General features: G+C 35.1%; 1 protein-coding gene across 3 annotated transcripts in view; it reads right to left on the bottom strand.

The window, feature by feature from the left end:
• Positions 1–20866, bottom strand: part of Fstl5 (follistatin like 5) — a 496179-nt gene that overhangs the window by 99423 nt on the left and 375890 nt on the right. For all 3 annotated transcript variants that reach the window (XM_059264740.1, XM_059264741.1, XM_059264742.1), the window contains exons 8-9: positions 11033–11194; positions 7377–7511 (exon numbers count right to left, since the gene is read on the bottom strand). In XM_059264740.1, coding sequence (XP_059120723.1) covers positions 7377–7511; positions 11033–11194 — 297 coding nt within the window. The remainder of the gene's footprint in view (positions 1–7376; positions 7512–11032; positions 11195–20866) is intronic.

Raw genomic sequence — 20866 nt, 5'->3', positions numbered from 1 at the left:
ATATAAGTTAAATCAATTTTTTTGTAATGAAAATTTGAAAATAAAATCCCAAGAGAGGTACAGAATTACAGCAAAAAGTCAGAACATACCATTTTCTTCGTAAACAGTGCCTAAATGCAGGGACACCCCTTAACTCTACTGTGTGTGATTTCTGAATGTGAGGAATATGCAAACTTAAATCCGGAAGATTTTGCCAATGCTATTTGCAAGGGTGTAAACATGACAGTGGCAACAGCAATCTGCACTTAGTCCTGCTCCCATGCCCACTGATATTTTCAACTTTTGTCATCTTGTAGAAGTGAAGTGGCACTACTCTTTGACTGTATGGCAAGTTTCTTTTATAAATGAGAAGTACGACAATGTAAAGAAAGTTCATTGGAAGTTTCGGCTTCCTCATCTCTGAAATGTCTTCGAAGACTACAGGTGAGTTACCATTTAGGTTGTGTATTCATATGTATCATATGTCTATTTATTTAGCAAAATACTTTCCCAGGCATTAATTGTGTTACTATATTCCTTGGTAATTTTTTTTTTTTTAAGACACAGTAGCATACAGTTGTAGTCTATGGACCACACAGCCCAAGGAAGAGGATCCCATGAATACAGGAAGTGGTGTCTAGTCTGGACGTCAACCCTATCTCAAAGACAAATGCCCAAATAACAAAAAATATCACATATTGTTAATATATCTACCTTGTTTTCTCTGACATTCCATTATTTATTATGGAGGATAACACTGAAATTACATTCTGATATTATTAATAATATAATCATAATTAGTAAATAGATGTTGTTCCAAGCATGTATGTGCATATATGCAGACTATATTCTTTACTTGACTATACTATGTTATTAAAATTACAATGTACATTTTTTTCTAAAGTATAATCTCCATCTCATGAAGTCAAACTATATCTAGGAAACATTTGGCTTTCTAATTGAATTAGAACATGTTAGAAATAGAAACCTAGATATTTCACCTACTCATTGTACAGATTTACTGTTCAAAATGATAAGAATGAGCATAAATACACTCCTGAGAGAGACAATGATCAGCATGGAGAAGGGCCAATCTACTGGGGATATAATTCATGCATGACTTAGATGTCTTTACAGAAATCTAATATCAACATTTCTGTGTAATACATGTATTAAAACAATCATGTAGTTGTAAAATAAGGATGCGGAGTAATCATTCTGCTTGGCACATTTCCCACATTCTATCCTTATCAGAGATAATGGTGCATAGCCTGGGGTTTGTCCACATTCCTGAAAATATTTCTACTCAACACAGTCACTGTGTAAAAATGTCACAGGCCAAAAGGACAGGAATGTACAATCTGAGCTCTCTGCACATGTTTAATAAAAATGTTGTGCCATAGGTTGACATTTCAACACTCTGAGGAAGTTTCTCATTCCAACTTCTGACCCTAATCTGGCTATGTCAAAGACATATATACATTTTATTTATTCTCTGTGTATTTACATTATATCTCACTGATTGCTTTTTCAGATAACCCTCAGAAAATTATGAAAAAAATTGTGATTGTACTCTTTTAAAATTAAGCACACAATTATTTGACCAAACTTCACTAAGTTTAATGCAGGTTTTGAAATTATAGAATCTCAAAAGGAATACCACCATTATATCAGTAAACTCAACAAAAATTTAACAGACTTTATAAAATTATCTAACTATGGTTGTCATTAAAATTTTTCAATAATTTAAAATACAAATAAATAAACATGAGATTTATTTATGATATCTTATAAAAATCCTTCTATGGCAATTTTGTTGTATACTATCTTTTGGAACATTTAAATGTAATTTCAGTACATATACCTTTTCTGTTCATGAAACTTTATATGTCTTTAAATATAAAGGCATGTAGACTTACATAATTTTCATAATAACAGTATATCCTACTGTAAAGCTTTACACATTTATTTAACTAATTTCTTACTGATGGATATTGAGGTCCAGTAAAATACAATAAACAGGACTTCTTGTTATTGTTCTTATGCATCTTTGCTTTTTTTCAAAGTTTACACAGTTTTTTATATTTAACAATGCCACTATTCAGAAGTTATTTTAGCTATCATATCGAAATTTATATAAATAAAATGTCATTGAATAATAATTGCACTTTGTGTAATAGAAAAACCTTGAATATATAATACATGCATATAAACTTGAGTGAATAAAATTAATTACGTCAGGTTTCATCTTTATTTGTCATGAGCAATAGTGATTTCTAATTGCCAACAATTGCTATAAGCCTACCAATTTAGTGACATTCAGATACATTACCATATTACAGGACCAAGTACTAACCTACATATTAGAAATAGATTAAATTAATACAATTGGAAATAGCATTTTTTTATAAGTATAAGCTTCAGATACTGAATGATGAGGCTGGTAATTTCAGCATGAGCTGGTCAACAGATTAAAAGATTTATTGTACAATTTACTTCATGGATGTGATAATGTTGGGTAAATTAAATAGCATAAATATTTTAAGTTATGGTAAGAAAATTCTATAGAACAATAAAACCTTGTAAACCAAATTTTCATAGTAAACTTAGTGTTGAAATATTCATGACAAATATAAAACATGTAGTTTTAGAAATTTCCCAACTGAAATGTGCGTTTTTCATTGTACTTTAAAACATTATTAGTGTAGACTTCTATTCAATGCTATTTAATATACTTAGTCAGAAGTAACATTTCACACCTATTAGCTTATTTCATTTGCCCACATAGGCTTGTTTCTATTTGGCATTTGTCTGAGGCACTGAGCACCAAGCAGTGAGCACCTCACTTTACCATTTATGATGGTCTTTGCCTACTCCTCACTAGTCTTCATTATACTTGTGGACCTTAAAGAAACAAATAATAAGCTGAGGACAGTTCTACCTATCTTCATTTTTGCTTGATCACTTACGAATTTACCTTCACTTGATACATTACTTTCACGCAGACATTCACAATATTTCATTGAATCCATACAACTTTCCTTTTACACATTTCTCCTTTCTTACAAATGGCTCGTTGCTGTGCCTGCAATATCAGCATTGGCACTGATTCCAGGTTTGCATCGGCATATTCCGATAAGGCCATGCTTTAAGACCTTTAAAATGCCCTTCTTCTTCTAAAATAAACAAATACATCATAAGATTTTGTATATCCTGGATTACAAAAGCTTGCTGTTCTCAGAGAAAACCCGAGTTCAGTTCCCTATAGCCATTTGGGGCAGCTCACAACCATTTTTGTATCTCCACCTCCAAAGGATCCAACTCAGGCTTCAGATGACTGTGGATATCTGCACCATCCTCCATATCAGTGAACATATTCATGTATAGAAAAAAAACATACATTTTTAGAGAAATTAAAATTTTCAATAATATTTTTAATTTTTTGCACAAAATAACTGCCTTTTGCCATGTGTTTAAAGGTTTGCAAGTTAAATGACAGTTATTGCAATTTTACATAATCATTATCATCTTAACATCACATGCTTAAATGATTTACTCAAATCTTATAGGAGAATTTAACCCATTTAGTACATTCTTGTAGTGTGACAAAGATGTTAAATTTCTTACAGGAATTCCTAATACAAGAATAGCCAAAACTTTCTATGGAGAGTGGCACAGGGAACGTAGTGGAAGAACTATTCTATAGCAATGCATTTGTAGCTAATATGTGAAGGACCAATGACAGAAGAGAATACAGAGTTAGAACAGACTTCTGACAACTTTGGAAACACTATGACCCAGTGTTACAAATGAATCCAGAAAAGGAAACCCTTTGGTAAATGGTACTAAGATGAAAGGTCATCTACTTTTAAAACTAATTTCATTTCTAAAAATAAGTCCTCACTTCAAGAATCTTAAATTTTGTATAATAATAAACTTTAAACAAAAAAATTGACTCATGTTATCAAAGAAAGCCACTTTTGATGTATTTAACTTATATAAGGATTATTGTGATAATCAAATATTTACAACTGTAACCATGTGGCAATGAAAAAGGAAAGAATATATAATATATAGATCATCATGCATATTTATTATATTTAGACCACAATGTGCTATTTTAACACATTTGTATCCAATATTTCAGCATGTTCAATTAGCTGTATTAACCCCATTTCTTACTAAAATTCTGGCCAGATGTGATGTAATGCTTGCTTGGTTTTATGTAGGTAGCTTAGATACTTCCTGTGGCAGACAGATTGCTCATCATGCACTTTAACCCTGAAGATGAGTCTCCATCAGCTGAGCTCTACTGGGAGTGGAGATGTGGAAAGTGTTTGCCAAAATCAAGATGTTTTCTTATAAATAGCATGTGTCCTTTGTCTAAACCCACACATGTGCTTCACACCATTCTATCCTAATTCCTACTATGAACACCACACAGCCCTCTAGGACTCACCCATTGAATCTTAGTTCCACACTCTAACCTCAACATAGCTTCAGGTTATCAGTTAGGGTCCTTCTTGGCAATTTGGATTTTCACTGAAAAAAAACTTGCAGTGAGGTTTGGTAACAAAATCAGGCTTTATAGCTCAAAATATTCGAGTAGAAGGGCAGTTCATAATCATTTCTCATCTTATGCTTTTCTTGAATTATTCTCTCAACAGTATCACAATACTAAAATATGAACTATGAAGAAAATGTGATTGATACTACTATGACTGTCCTATTATGTAGGAAATAGCTGGATTATTGCTACAAGGCTGTTTCTAAACAAAGTATGCATTATGCAATTTACTGAACAAGTAAATCTTTCTCCCATGTTCTATTATAAACATGAGACTCCATACTACAGTACATCTTCTAGAAAGAAAACACAAGTTGAAATATACTGCCGTCTCATTGTCAGTCAAATATGAAGTGGTTGGACTTGCAGCTTTCACTTTGACTATCTCTTTGACATAGTTGACTTTGTGGTGTGAAGAAATCTGACCTTTATTTAAAATATTTCAATATCCACACAAAGGGAAGATTAGAACAGTGTTTACTCTTTTAAATGTGAAAAGAAATATTTCAAATATGTTACATATTAATAAACATAGTTGTAGGTACTCATATCCATCTGAAACTATGTCTGTTTTTTATTTATATGCATCATTCAATGTGAAATTTATGATTTCTACTATGCACTGGATTTCCAGGTTTTCATTTAAAACAAAAAATTGCTAACAAGTATCTAGAAGCTATTTTGAGAGCCCTAGTGTGAGTAAGAATGCACAGTGTGTTTCCCAGTCTGATAAGAACTTTATATGTAGTATCTAACCAAAGTTTCTTAGTTTGCTCATTTTTTATTTCCTACTGCAGCACAAGAACTAAAGCTCAAAGTGGTCATATTACAGACTCCACCTGCAGAACTGTCGGGTGATTTGAACACTGCCCTATTACAAAATTTACTCTTTTTTAGTTATACCAGTGTGTGTGTGTGTGTGTGTGTGTGTGTGTGTGTGTGTGTGTGTGTGTGTTCACTTTCTAAAGGAAAAATTGCTTTGAAATAACTTTTGGTGGTTTTGGACAGTTGTTATTATTCTCTTAAATGCTTGCAAGTAGAAAGAAAAAAATTGTGAAGGACAGTTGTGTGATGGTTTTTTTGGCTTTCTAAAAAACAGATGTCTGAATGCAAATGCTCAGTCTAAGTTTCTAGGAAGAACCAGAAGTAAGCCTTAACAAAGTTATCCATCTCCCTAGTTGTCTCTGCACAACTACAGCCTTATTTTGTTGCACATTTTCAGCACTGTAGAGATCTGTCACACTACAATGACTATAGTTTGGGTTTATTGAGCACCAGTGCATGCTTACATGTCTTCAGTTTGCACTTTTAAATGTAACTATAATAGCTAATATAACTTCCACAACTACTTTATAAAATGCTATTTATATCAATATCATGGCACTGAAGAGGAAAATCAAAGTAATGAAGCCAAATGTTATGAAGACAATCATAAAATAAAAGTAATAAATAAATATATAAAACAAATACAAAGCAAGTTTCCAGTTACTTATAATTAAAATTTTAAGAAAAAATGTTAAGAAATGATAGCTGTTTGGAAAAACAAAAGGGATAAAGAAATTATGACTTTGTTTAGGTTAGCAAGTTGGCTTTCATTTTGACTTTTATGCCTTAAAATTTATCTATTTAAATATCCACTTATACTGATGATTGCCCTTCCCAGAGAAACTATAGAAAAACTTGGGTTGATTGGCAAGTCCGGGCAGCCTCCTGATGATTCACTTGTACTTACCTGTGATCATTGGTGTAAGAGTGGGTAACATGACTGTTTTGAGATGTTTCTACATTCATCACAATTATGCTCAGAGAAATAGGCCCAAATGAGAGGTCCAAAAGATCAGAGACTCTCAAAATTGACATTAGTCAAAGAATGATCAATGAACAAAGGTGACAACCTGTTCAAGTACACACAGTACAAGTCATCACACAGCCACACTATGGTAAATGTGAGCAGAAGATCAAAAAATCTATGCCTTTGCCTAGAGGAGTTCACTTAATAAGAAACCTTCAGCTCTAACACAAATGTGTTGTTTTCATCATTCCCTTTCTGTGTCCACTGTCATGACACAACAGAATGAGTAAAATTAAAAATATTGCATCCCACATCACAGAATAGAGATAAATAAAAATGTCATCATGACCAACAATTTAAAAAAGTTTAAACTGGAGGATACTCTAATTAGCCTGAGTTCACCACTCCCCAAGAATGCTAGAACTCAAATACCCATTGGAATATACATGTGTGTACACATGAAATAAGCTTTCAATGTGTATGTCTAGTCCGCTTTTATCCTAATTCCGGGAGATGACCATATGGCACATGTCATGATGACAAAGGATTTTTATTGCTAATGGACACTGGGGCAGGGAGGCTCTGCTGCAGAGGAGGTCTCAGCACAGCGGCTGCTTCGATGGCTGCTGAGCCTCTGGCAGACTCAGAAAGAGGCTGAGTTAAAACCGGCCATAAACAGACTGATGATCATTTGAGGACATTGCATTTTACAAACGGTGTGGAAAAGGGACTTTACAAGGATTTAAATTCTCACATGAGCACCCAGGAAGTCAGTGTCTGGAACATCTTATGTACATTGGTGTGCTGATGCTGGAGCTGGAGGGAAAATTACATCAGCTGTCAGACATCTTCAAACCTATTTGAGTATTTTAAAATTTTTCTTCTTCATGAACACAGATTTTCTCTTTTTTTGTTAATTTTTTTTATGTCTGTGCCTGTCACAAACTCCAAAGGACAACACTATAAAATGTGCAATGTGCATGTGTGTATATGTATATGTGCACACGCATGTGTTGGGGGGGTGGGCTCAATACATACGAGTCTTCCTGGCAGAATCTTCCACAAAAAGGGAAGAGATGTCTTCATCCACGCCTGCTTCATTCCTAGCAATGCACGTGTATGCTCCAGTATCTTCATAGCGCACATTGCTTATGTGTACCTCACTTCCATTTGCTGGGAACAGAAGGCAAACGCAACTTGTAAACTACAGTTTCTGCTTTGGTACTGTGCATTCCGATTACACAGGCAAACAGCTCACTGAGCTTGTCCTAATTAAACCGTTTTCCTTCCTTCTCCCAGACTTGGGAGATGTGCCAAATTGCTCCAGAGGCTCTCAAGTGTTTGTGCATTGTGTTGTCACTCCATTGATGAGAGCTTACCACCAGCAAATGCAAACACTCTACATTTTATAGCATTTCCTACAATGCATATGAAATATTTCTTATTAGTAACTATCATCTTCTTGATATATGTATTTATATTTAGCACCCAATCTGTAAACTAAGATTTTTTTTTTTTAGAACAAACAATAGCAATCTTGTTCACTTATAGAAACACATGTGAAAATCACTGGCATGAGTTGAGTGGATTCTATCAGTAAGTCTATCATCTCATTTAAGGAAATCCACTGATATGAATTAAGTGAATTATATCAACGTGTCTATTGTCTCATTAAGGAAGTTTACAGTGTACCACTGTCACTTAAGCAACCTTGTAGATATTTGAAAATATTAGAGAAAGAGGATAGGCAGATAATGATATGATTGTCTGAAATTTCCCCAAAAACTTACCTTAAACTATAATTAAGATATATAATCAATGTAAGTACAAAATTTCAAATATTGTTGAGTGAATATTTTAATCAAATCCTTAAATAATAAGTTGAATCTTCCAACACCAAAGCCAAGGTGTAATTAATCATGTATGACATGCTGGAAAAATGCTAGAACCTTCATATATCTTATTACACAATCTATACAAATGGCATTTCATTACCAGATGGAAGAGCCTGAGATTCATAGAATGAATTCTTACAAGTACTCAAGTAAAAAGGCTTGATTTTTATGGAAACGTTGTACTTCCAAACCTGTGTTCCCTTGCTATCATGAGTTTTGATTTCTCTCTTCCCTTTTTCATTTTTATGTAGATGTCTCTCTGGTGTCTGTTATCTATGCTCCACGTTGCTCAGTCACAAAACAACATACAGTGCCTTAGAACACAACTCTGTGGCAAGTGAATGACAGGTAAACTGGTGTGGCTGAATTAGAGAAAAAAGTATTGGTTGAGAAAGAAAGGTTGGTGAGAAGGGGAGAGGGTGTCTTCTCCCACAAAAGCCTATCCGGAAATGTGGTTTGAAATTGTAATGCCTCCATAGGCTCATGTGTTTCAACACTTGGTCCCCTGAAGGTGGCACCGTTTGGGAAATATGTGTATCCTTTAGGAGGTAGACACTGTCTAGGGGAAATGAGTCACTGGAAATAAGCCTTAGTGTTTCATAAAACAGGTGTATAACCGGCTCACTCTCTAGTGCCTAACTAGGAAAACAATGTGGTCAGCCAACCTCCTGCCATCATGCCTTTGTTGCCATGGAATGTATCTCTCCAAGTGAAAGCCAGAATAAACCCTTCTTTGCTTATACTGTTATTGTCAGCTATTTTGTCTCAAAAAAATGAGACAAGTTACTAATACAGGTGAAGACACTTGACTCAACTTGTCTGCCTGAGTGATTGAGATCAACAATACTTCTACTTGCCTTTGAGACTCAGCCAAAAAACAATCAGTGTCGAGCAATTCCCCAAGGAGGAAGTGATACTAAGGTTTACTTCTACCTCATGTTATTTACTAATTTCAATTTTCCTTTATTATTTTTAATTTTGTATTTTTGCTGTTGAGATGTTGTGTAGCTGATCGTGCATCTGAACAAGGCTTCTAAAACTGCCCTTTCTTTCTCTGTCCCTATCCTACACTGTTTTCCATTTCCTCCATAGGCCTAAACTTCTACACCCTCACTTTAGGCACTGAGAGTAAGGGGTTTCCAGCCCTTAAGCAATCAGCCAAATTTCTCCATTTTTCTTATCTCCTGGCACCAAGAGCTAAGGTGTCAAAGACACTGAGCAGTCAGGCCAAGCTCAGCCCCATACCTATGGTGCGTACAAGTAAATCTTCCAGAATCCCTAAGCACTGGACCCAAACTTCTAGCACCTCCTAGCACTTGATACAAACAGGTAAGTCTGGTGATTGATATTTTATTTTGCACCCCAATAAAGCTTATCTGAGGATCAGAGGAAAAAGCCAGTCACTATATTAAACATAGAGGTCAGGCAGTGGTAGCACACGCCTTTAATCCTAGCATTTGGGAGGCAGAGATTCATCTGGATCTCTGTGAATTCAAGGCTACACTGGGAACAGAGTCAGCTGTGGTGGTACAAGCCTTTAAATTCCAGCACTACCCATAGAGGTCTGGAGGCCTGTACAGACAAACAGGAAATGATAGAATTGGGCAGAAACAGAAAACTGATGTAGCTGGGCAGAAAGGGGAACTATGATGGCAGGCACAGAAAGGATATAGGCATGGGTATACAGGAAGTAGGTCTCTCTTTGAGGATTTCTAGCGGTAAGAACGTGGCTGGCTTCTTTCTGCTTCCCTGATCTCTCAGTTTTCACCCCAATATCTGGCTCCAGGGTTTTTTTTTATTAATAAGACTGTTTACCAATTTGTCTTACAGATAAAGAGTCCCCAGACCCTGATAATTCAGTCCAAACTTCTGATGATGACCGGTAAGTGGTACTTATTTTCTCACACCCTTGCACCTGCTCTGGACAGATGTGTAGTTCCCAGACCATCAAACTCTGTTTCACCCTTCCACTCTACAAACTCCAGATGTGAAAGTTCCAGTGCAGAACTGAAAACAACATGAACATCTAGGACAACATGTGGCCTCCAAAATTTACTAATCCCATGACAAGGCAACCCGATGAGAACTACCTGGAAGAATTTACAGACAAGAAATCCAAAGTATTATTTTAACTCTGTTAAGACAACATCACAATGACAAAACTGTTCTCCAAATGAGGTTTTTCCACTGAGGCTTTTATTTTGGTATATTCAGGTAAACATTTCCAGCATCAATTTAGCTTTTCTTCAATGATGATACTACCTCTTTTTATCAAATTATATATTCATGTCCTGTACTGGAATGCCACAACTATCAACCCAGACTATTATACTCAGGAAAAATACCTATTAAATTAGTGGAGAAATAAAAAAACAGCGTTTCAATAATAAAAATTGTTTAAAGGAATTTTAAACTACTAAGTAAGTTCTAGCTCTACAGAGAATACAAGAAGTGACACTTCAATCTGAAGATAATGATAAACATACTCAAGATGTCACAGGGAATAAATAAATAATTGCAGAACAATTAATCAAAAGAGGTGTATAATTAAATATAGTACTTGTGACCAAAATAATGGCATCCTGTATTAATCTCTATGACAAGACTATGTTTTCAACAGTAAACATATTAAAGAACTGTTATCAGCTTTTTTTTAGATGCAACCATGTTTTAATAGTCTCAACTGCTGCTACAATAATTCATTGTTTCACAAGTGTTGTGTGTTGTCATTTTTTCCCTAAAATTTAATATAAAAGATGTGCAAATTCATTTAAGGAAAAGAATGTAAGAAACGGGTACCTTGAAGTGTGAGCTGTTTGGAGAGCTTTGGTGTAATGTCAATTCCATTCTTCAGCCAGGCAAGCTGAGGGTCTGGTATGCCCTCTGCATGGCACCTAAGGCTTGCAGTTACCCCCGGTTCTCTGGCCTGGCTCTCTGGATACACTCGGATGACTGGAGGAACTGAATGTGGGAGAAAAAAATGGATAAGTAATCATCATTTACCATCATGGAAAATGAACAAAAATTATAAGATGATCCCTTATGAATTATACATTTTCATTAGGTTGTATAATCAGTTTCCTAGTATAATTCTCTACTAAAATGTCCCGGGGATGCTTGGGGAAAGGTAATTCTGGGCCTATGTCAGGAAAAATACAATTCAAACATGGAATATCATGTTTCAGAAATTAGAAAATCTTGAAAACATAATACTGAAATAGGCTCCCACTTGCCTACTACAGGATGACTTATGCATTAAATTAACACTTAAAAATCATTATAAAGTATTAAAAGCTTATGGATTTAGCTATTTAAATAAATAAGTATGTAGTTAGAAGGGAATGTGTTTCCTTACCACAGCACAATTTATACATAACAGTATACTAAAAACACACTATTAACAATAAATTTTGTTAAAAACATGTCAGACTTTACACTAAGCCCTGGAAAACATTGTTGAAAGTATTTAAAGTAAATGAAATGCAAGATAAAGTATATTCATGAATAGAAAGAATTGGTTGGTAAAATGAAAACAATCACTGTTAAAATTTAATATCCCCTAATTGATCTGAAAATGTAAGGTAACCCTGAAAAGATTTTCAAATGCAGCTTTGTATAGACGTATAGTAGCTGCTCCTCAGATTCAGGAAGAGTTACTAGGGGCCCCAGTGACCATAATAATCTCCAGAAAGTCAGAGGAACACTAAAGGGATGACATTTTGGTCATTAGAGCCATGAGAAATGGACGTGAGGATCAGCACACAGGACTGCAAAACAAAGTTGGAAGCAAAAGAATGACCACACACTACTGTGGTCAACTGATGTTTCACATAGTGCCAAGGTGTGTATTTTTTAGGAATGTCTAGTACAACTGTCAATATGTTACAAGAACATGAACTTGAACTCCTACTTTATACTATATCCACGTGATTTGAATCAAGTTAAATCATAGCTCTAATTGTCCAAATAAAACACTATAACTCTTAATAAACAGCCCTGAAAAAAATAGGTATGAGTAACATTATATGTACTTAGTGAACAGTTTATATTTAGGAATATACATGCATATGAATGCACAGATATGCATATCATAACAATCAGTGAAAACGGAGGCCATAAATTTGAAGGAGAGTGGGGAGGGTTTCGAAGAGAGGAAATGGAAGGGAGAGATATAATTGAATTATAATTACAAAAATAAATTTTAAAGAAAGAAAAATAACAAATATGATTCATAGGAGACATTACAGTCTTTTAATCAATGTATTCATACATATCTCCTTTTATAGAATAAACAGCACATTTAAGTGAAAGAAAAGAGAGAAACAAAGAAAGCACAAGAATAAATGAATAACTCATTCTATCATTGAATTTGGTGAAGATTTCTTAGCTATGGCCACATAATCACAAGCACCAACATAAAAATAAATAAACTCATCCTCAATTGAATTAAAATATCTGGATAATCACATGACATTATCAAGAAAGATAAGGGAGGGAGCTCATGGGGAAATGTGGCTTTGTGGCTTGGAGTATTGGTTTCTATTTCAGAAGGCTTGAGTTCACTTTCCAGCACCACCATCCAATTCCAGTTGAAGGGAACCTGACACTCTTCTCTGACCCCTCTTTAAATTAGGCACATACATGGAGTACTTACAAGACATACACACTTGGAGGGGAAACACTCTTGCACATAAAATAAAATAATCTAAGACAATAAGAAAGAATGGAAGGAAGGAAGAAAACCTAGGAGACAGTGTAGTCTATAGTGTGCTTAACACACAAGCATGGGACTTGAATGGTGTCCCCAGAATACACATGAATAAAAAGCCAGGTGTAGAGGTGCAAGTTTGTAATCTGAGTAATTGAGAGGAATAAACACATGATCCTCGAGGCTCACTGCACAGCCAGCCTGACTTATTTAGTGAGTAACGACCAGTGAAAGGTCCTGTCTCTAAAAAGAAAGTTGGCTGCAGCTAAAGAATGACAAAAAGTTTCTCCTTTAGCCAGAAAATACACTTACATACATATACACTTCCTCACACACACTGTCACACAAACATATCCACAGATACAAACCCACACACAAGTGGTAGATTAAATATAACTCACAGAACACAGAATAATTTACAATTTATGTTTGATAAGAGACTAATATGCAGAATCTATAAAAATTATTGCAATTCAGAAGGTAAATGACAAAGAACTCAGTTAAAATATGGGGCACTGGGGCTTGAAAAGTTCATTGACAAAGAGCACACTGCTCTTGCAGAGCACTTGGGTTCACTTCTTAAAGGTCCAGGGTGATCTGATGCCTCTGGCCTCAAATGAGTAACATACTCAGATGTGTATATCCTGCATAGATACCCATACATTACAAATAATACAAATAAATCTTTAAAAGCTACATGAAGCGAAAGACAAGAATAAATATGTCTTACAATAAGACATACAAAAAGCAAGTAAAAGTTAAGATGTCAAAATAGAGGGTAACACAAACGAAAGTTTCAAATCCCTTTGTCAATTTCTCTCTGTCTGTCTTTCACTCTTTCTGTCTGTCTGTCCGTCCCCCAGCCGTGTGTGTATGTGTGTGTGTGCTTGTGCATGTGTGTGTGTGTATGTGTGTGTGTGTGTGTGTGTGTGTGTGTGTGGTGTGTGTGTGTGTGTGTGTGTACATGGTTGTGAGTGTATGTGTATATACCAGGTTGTATATACGTACACACACATATATGTAAACACACGTATATATTTACCCACTAAAATGGCTATTAAAACAAACAACAAAACATCATGTACAGATAGGAGATATGAAGGATCTGGAACACTTGCACCTTGCTGGTTGGGCTATGGAAGAATGTAACCATTCATGCAGTGTGAACAATAGTTTGGTTGTCTATTAACATCTGAAACATAAAGTTAGAATTAACAAGGATTCCCATTAACAGACATTAATGAGCTATTTCTAATCTAGGTTTCCTTCAGAGAGGTGAAACTGGTTTTAAAAATAGTTCAAAATAAAAATCCACTCCTCATATTAAGGAAAAGTTAAAATGCAAATGAACTAATGCCTAGTGACTGAAAAAATGACTAGTGGCTGAAAAACAACATGTTTTTTACAACATACAACAATTTCAGCAGGGAACCTAAGTTCTTAGGGTGCTACAATACAAATATTGAAGATCTGATACTAAGCAAAATCAGTCTAACAGGAAAGGTCAGACACAATAACAGTTAATTTGTGCGAAACAGCAGCAGAATGGGTAAATGTGTCAAAACAGATTTATAGAGAGCTAGGAGGAGGAAGCAGAACATTTACTAATTGGTTGAGTATAAGGTTTATTTTGGAAGAGGCGTTTTAGGATTAGATAGCAGTGACGGGCATACAATGTTGTATCTGAACTATAAGTCACTGAATTTACATCCTATCTGGCTATATAATAGAATCTACACAAACAACAGAAGTTTGAAAAAAGTCTTATAACATTTACCTAAATTAAATCTATTAGTAAAAGTTCTTATTGTTTCACTAAAAGGAGTAACAACATCTTACAAAATGCATTCCAGCTAATGGAAAATAGATGATATGTGTCATAGTGTATAGGTCTTTGAAAGCATCAAAATATTTCTCCACATTCTTTGGCACCATTGTCTTTAAAATGTGAAAACTAATTCTCACCTTTCAGGGTAGGCTATATTAAACAATTCAAAGTTACATGGCAAGAGGTCCAAAGTGTGGAACATTTGTACATAAAAAGTTAAACAAGTTTTGTTCTAGTATTGGTTCTATGTACCATGGTTTCAGTTAGCTTTACTAATTCATAGTCATAAAACATGAAATGGGAAAATGGCTAACATAAATAATCCACAAATTTTAAATATCATGCTGTTATAAGCACATGGTGAAATCTCACACTGTCCCTTTTCGTCCTAGCAATGGCATGAATGAGTATTATCTTATTCATTTATTCGTACTGTGCACCTTAACCTCCTTGTCATTGAATAAATGCCTTGGATATCAAATTAACCATGAAAATATGTTGGTGTTTGTATAAGCTTTATTCCTCTCCACATATTCAGTTTCAAGGTCTCAAGAGGTATCTTCCATGGAGAAGTGGTCTATTGTACTAAGTTAGCACCTGATAATTTGGTTTTGGATAATTTGACTACTACTTTTTAAAGATAATCCACCTCATGGAGATGTTTGTGCATAAATACTAGACAGAAAAGCTTCAGTGATGGTAGTAGTCAAGCAATAAGTAATTCTGATGAGAGATATGTGAGGGAATCTCTTAGGAACAGTCCCAACATTCGACTCAAATTTCCAGATGACCGAAGAGTAGTCAATATATAAAAAAATGCACCAAGCTTAGATGTTCTCAACTTATTGTCTCTACTTGTTACTCTACTTCTCTACTTTCTTTTTATTATACCACAAATTAATTAATACACAATTTTTAAGCAATTACTTTTAGGAAACATGATATACCTTATGATATGCTTAAGTGAAATTTCCATCACATATTACAAGAGAAAATAATTATTGTTTAACCTCACTCATGATGATATACTAAAATCTCAAACAAAATATTGTGAAAGGAAATCCACTAAATTATTAAAATGATAACATATCATAAATTATTAGATTTATGAAGGGTAATTTAAATATCACTCAATATAGTTCACCTAACCACATACACAGTTTAAAAGCAAAAAAGAATTTGATTTCTTCAATAGTTATAGAAAAGTTTTATATTTTTAGAAGACCAAAAAAGAACATGTCTCCCTATCATAATAAAGAATATTGCAATCATTTACAAAGGACATGCTTGAATAAATTATAATAAAAGAGCTTGTATAGAGAAGTTGGGAAAATAATGAAATTTATAAAATTTGTCTTATACATATTATGTATTTGTATACATCATTAACAAACATTTAAAATACTTCATTAGATGATAGTTAATAGGTAACAAACTCATTATCTATGAATATATCTAAATAAATTGTGCTCATTTTCTTTCCATAAATATTGTAAAATATGACAAGAAAGTATTGCTGAGGAAGTGCAGTAAGTCTTAAATCAATGGAAGGAGTAGTTGGAGTTTTTTCCAGTCCTGCCCAGGCCCACAGACCCTGCAACCGCTTATAAAATAATCACCCAGAAACTTATATTAATTAAACTGCTTGGCCATTAGCTCAGACCTACCACTGACTAGCTCTTACACTTAAACTCAGCCCATTTCTGTTAATCTATATGTCACCACATGTTCTGTGGCTTTACTTGTTGCCTTTACATGCTGCTCCCTGGATGGCAGGCTGGCGTCTCCTGACTCAGCCTTCTTCCGCCCAGCATTCCCTTCTCTCCTTGTCCTGCCTACACTATCCTTCCTGCCTGGCTACTGTCCAATCAGTGTTTTATTTATCAATCAATCATAACAACATATATTCACAGCATACAGGACATCCCACAGCAGGAAGGGCAAATAAAATTTTAGTTTGGCTTCCAGTTGCAATTCTTTAGTTGATTTTAACCATCATAAATTATTTATTCATTTTTATTACTATTTGAATAGGTATAGAAATCTTGCCAATACTATCTAAATGCTCTGTTTTACTCAGTTATTGAGCAACCATACATTAATTACATGATATCTGCATTAAATCATGTGGTGGTATTGTGTTCCCCAAAATATTGTGTACCTTAATAAACTTATCTGGGGTCAGAGAACAGACAGCCACTAGACACTAAGGCTAGAAAATGGTGGCACTCACACCTTTAATCCTAGCATTCCAGAGACAGAAATCCCTCTGGATCTCTGTGAGTTCAAAGCCACATTGGAAACAGCCAGGCATGGTGACACACGCCTTTAATCCCAGAAAGTGAGCCTTTAATCCCAGGGAGTGGTAGTAGAAAGCAGAAAGTTATATAAGGAGTGAGGACCAGAAACTAGGAGCATTTGGCCTGGTTAAGCATTTTGGCTGGTTAAGTATTCAGGCTTCTAGCAGCAGTTCAGCTGAGACCCATTCTGGATGAGGACCCAGAGGCCTCCAGTCTGAAGAAACAAGACCAGCTGAGGATCCGGCGAGGTGAGATAGCTGTGGCTTGTTCTGTCTCTCTGATCTACCAGCATTGACCCCAATAACTGGCCTCAGGTTTGATTTTATTAATAAGAACTCGCTAAGATTCATGCTACATCTAAATTTATAAATTTTATATGTAAATTTATATTTACATCTAAAATTATAGATTGATACAGACCTGGAAAAACATCTCATACACCTAAAATACACAATATTCTACAGTGAAAGTAATAATAATAATGATAATAATAACAATAACTATTGTTGTTATAAAGTACTTATACCATAGTGCTACATGTGCTGAAATTGAGTTGATAAAGACGAGAAAGGGAAAGACTTTTCAGGAAGGTGCTAGGCTGGGTTTGAAGTTTATTTTATTTTATTTTGTTTTATCTTCATGTGTACTTTAAGTACACAAATGTATAGGGGCATAGGACAGCAGAGACTCAGTGTTTACTAATATCATTTCAATCAATGTACACTTTTTGAACTTGCATTATATGTAATAAAATAAATGCCATATGTGTTATCCATCAATTCCCTCTGATGTGAAACATTCCATCCTGGAGAACTCAGGAAGCACAGAAATCTTACAATGCTCAGATGTAAACAACTTACAAGTTTCAGCAAGTTCTTGAAACTTGCAAGAAACTTGCTTCTTAAAGATAAATAAGAAGCTAGAACTGCAGGGCAGACTAGAATTTCTAAACAGCAATGGTTCTTGCCGCAGAGTACTGGAGCATCTCTCCAGTACTTTAGTAGATTATCATCCATGTAGAAATGAGATTCTCAGTGATGCAGCTGCCTTTGACTCACTGATACTCCCACAAACAACCTCTCAAAAACACTACTCTACTTAATACCAGCACAGATGAACTCATTGGTTTCCCAAGTTGGACTTTGGTGGAATCACTTTAATCAATAACTGGTGTCCTGTCTGTAGTAAGTAGATGTCTTGTACATCTACTCAGGAAAAGTCAAACTATGCATTTGGCATGGAAACTGAGGCTTAAAGAATAAAAGAACAGTTATGATTAGTGGTTGCGTATCCCTTTTAAATGATTCTGGAACATGCAACAAAAACTAACCCACCAGAGGATCATGAGAACTATTCTGATAAAGCTACTTTTTCTATATGGTACCTGGTGATGTGCTTCCTTATTGTAGTGGTGGATACTGTCTCTCTGTGATCAACGATAGTCTGTGTAACTGTTTGAGGATGTTTCTGTAGGAAATATTTCAGGAAATGACAAAAGACAAAAATAATATTGTCCAGGAGTATTCTTTACTTTGGTATATATATATATATATATATATATATATATATATATATATATATATATATATATAATGAAAAATGGCTGCCAAACACACTGGTACCTTTTAGCTCCTTGTCCACAATTGGTAGCTCTTTGGGGGGAGGTTATGGAACCTTTAGGAGGCTTGCAGTTCTTGGGGGAAGTGTAGGAGCAGGTTTTAGGAGTTTTTATCCTTTTCCCCACTTACAGTTTTCACTTTGCTTCAAGTGTGTTTTGAAGATATGCTCTTGCAATGTCCTTCTTCTCCCACCTGTTGCCATTATGGACTCTTCTTATAGTACCATTAGCAGTTTTATACTAATTCTCCATATGTTGCTTTGGGTCATAGTATTTTATCAAAGGAATGAGAATTAACTAATTCAAACGTTGATACCAACATAGAGTGAATTGTTGTGAGGAACATGGCCATGTCAATTTTCGGAGGAATATAGAAGACTTTGGAATGCTGGACTAGAGAATCAGTTGAATGCTATAATAATCAGAGCTGAACAGGACATTCTATTAGGAGCTTGGAAGAATACAATAGTGCTAAGGATAATACTTCCTTGGTGGCACAGCTTAAGGGTTCTAGAGAGAAGCAAGGACATTATTAACAACTGGACTAGACACTGTACTTGTAATATTTTGACAAATAATTTGACCGCCATGTGCTTGTGCCCTAAAAATTAGCCCAAGGTTAAATTTTAAAGTAATGGAATACTGGAGGAAATTTCAAGACTACATAATAATATTGAGTTTATAGATGGACATTACTGATAATTCTTCTGAAAATATACCATGAAAAAAAGTAAATGGGGCAGAAATACAAAATGTATAATCTGTGAAGTAAGAAGAGCCATAGGGAAATGCTAAAAGAGAGAGAGAGAGAGAGAGAGAGAGGCTTTAATTCTTAAGATTACTACCATTAAGAGAGGCTCCCTATTCTGTACTGGAACAATGGAAAAGGTACCCTCAGGGCAAGATCCACACAGTCAAGATTCAAAGTTACAGAAAGAGGAAGACTAAGAGTTTTCTTGCTCCTAGGAATCAATCAACTCAACATTCAAAAGTTTCTGCTAATGTGGCCTAAGAAGACAAGGCTCCACACCAAGTGAGAAGCTGAATGTGGCAATTTCTATCATATGGTACTAGCTTTGGTTCAGATGAGATGCAAGAATGAGAAGGTCATTGATTCTTCCTTCAAAGTTTCAGAGAGATGCTGAACCAGGCAGACTTATGTATCATGTGGCAGGGGAGTTGCTGTGGCCAGACCATGAGAACCTATCATGTGAAGCTATGGATGTGGATCCTGAGTTACAGAAGAGACCCAAAGATTTTGAAGATGACAGAACAGTGAGAAATCTGCCAAGGAGAGCTGCATAAAGGGAATGGAATCAGCCCATAGAAAGATAGCAAATCTAGAGGTGTGGGGCCATATGAGCTCGTAGAGTCCCTTACATACACAGTTTGGTATTTTCCCTCTTGAGTTTTGGCTTTACTTTCTTCCATCAAGCTTTCTCACTATTCTCCTATGCCTGTCTTTTTGAATGGGGATGTATAGTCTGTGACATTGTTTGTTAGGTGTATGTAATTTTCTGGTTGATTTTATAACTGACCACAATAGCCTTGATTCTCAAAAGAGTGTTTGGATTTTGGACTTTTGAGCAATGAGCAATTTTGAGACTGTTATAGACCATGGGAACTTTTGAAATAAATACAATTTTATTCATGACATGAGCATGAGGTCTTTGGGAGTCAGTAATACAATGTGATAGTTAGATTGAGAAATGTCATAATGTCATACAAGTAATATTACATGGACTAGATAGGGTATATAGAGAAATATATATGCATTTACATATATGTGTATGTATATATATATGCAATAATAATTAATGTAAAAAGAATACATTTAATTTGAAGGAGAGCAGTGTCGGGTATGTTAGAAAGATTGTAGGGAGGAAAGAGAAGAGAGAAATATTGTTAATTAAATTATGTTCTCAAAAATGAAAACAAAAAGAAAAATAGAGAAATGTCCCCCAGAGGCTCATGCATTTTGACACTTAGGCACAGATTTTGGTGCTTGGGATGTCATGGAACCTTGGCCTTCTGCGTACCTGCTGGTGGAAGTGTGTCATCAGAGGCAGACTTCGAGGGCTTCTCTCCTCACCCAGTGTCTAGGTCACTGTCCCTGTTTTATGTTTGAGGTTGAAGGTATAAACTTTCAGCTTCCTGCTCCTGGCAATTGTTGCCACAA

This window comes from Peromyscus eremicus, chromosome 6, assembly GCF_949786415.1.
Source record: "Peromyscus eremicus chromosome 6, PerEre_H2_v1, whole genome shotgun sequence".
In the NCBI taxonomy this organism is placed as follows: domain Eukaryota; kingdom Metazoa; phylum Chordata; class Mammalia; order Rodentia; family Cricetidae; genus Peromyscus; species Peromyscus eremicus.
This window is presented reverse-complemented; position numbering and strand designations above follow the sequence as displayed.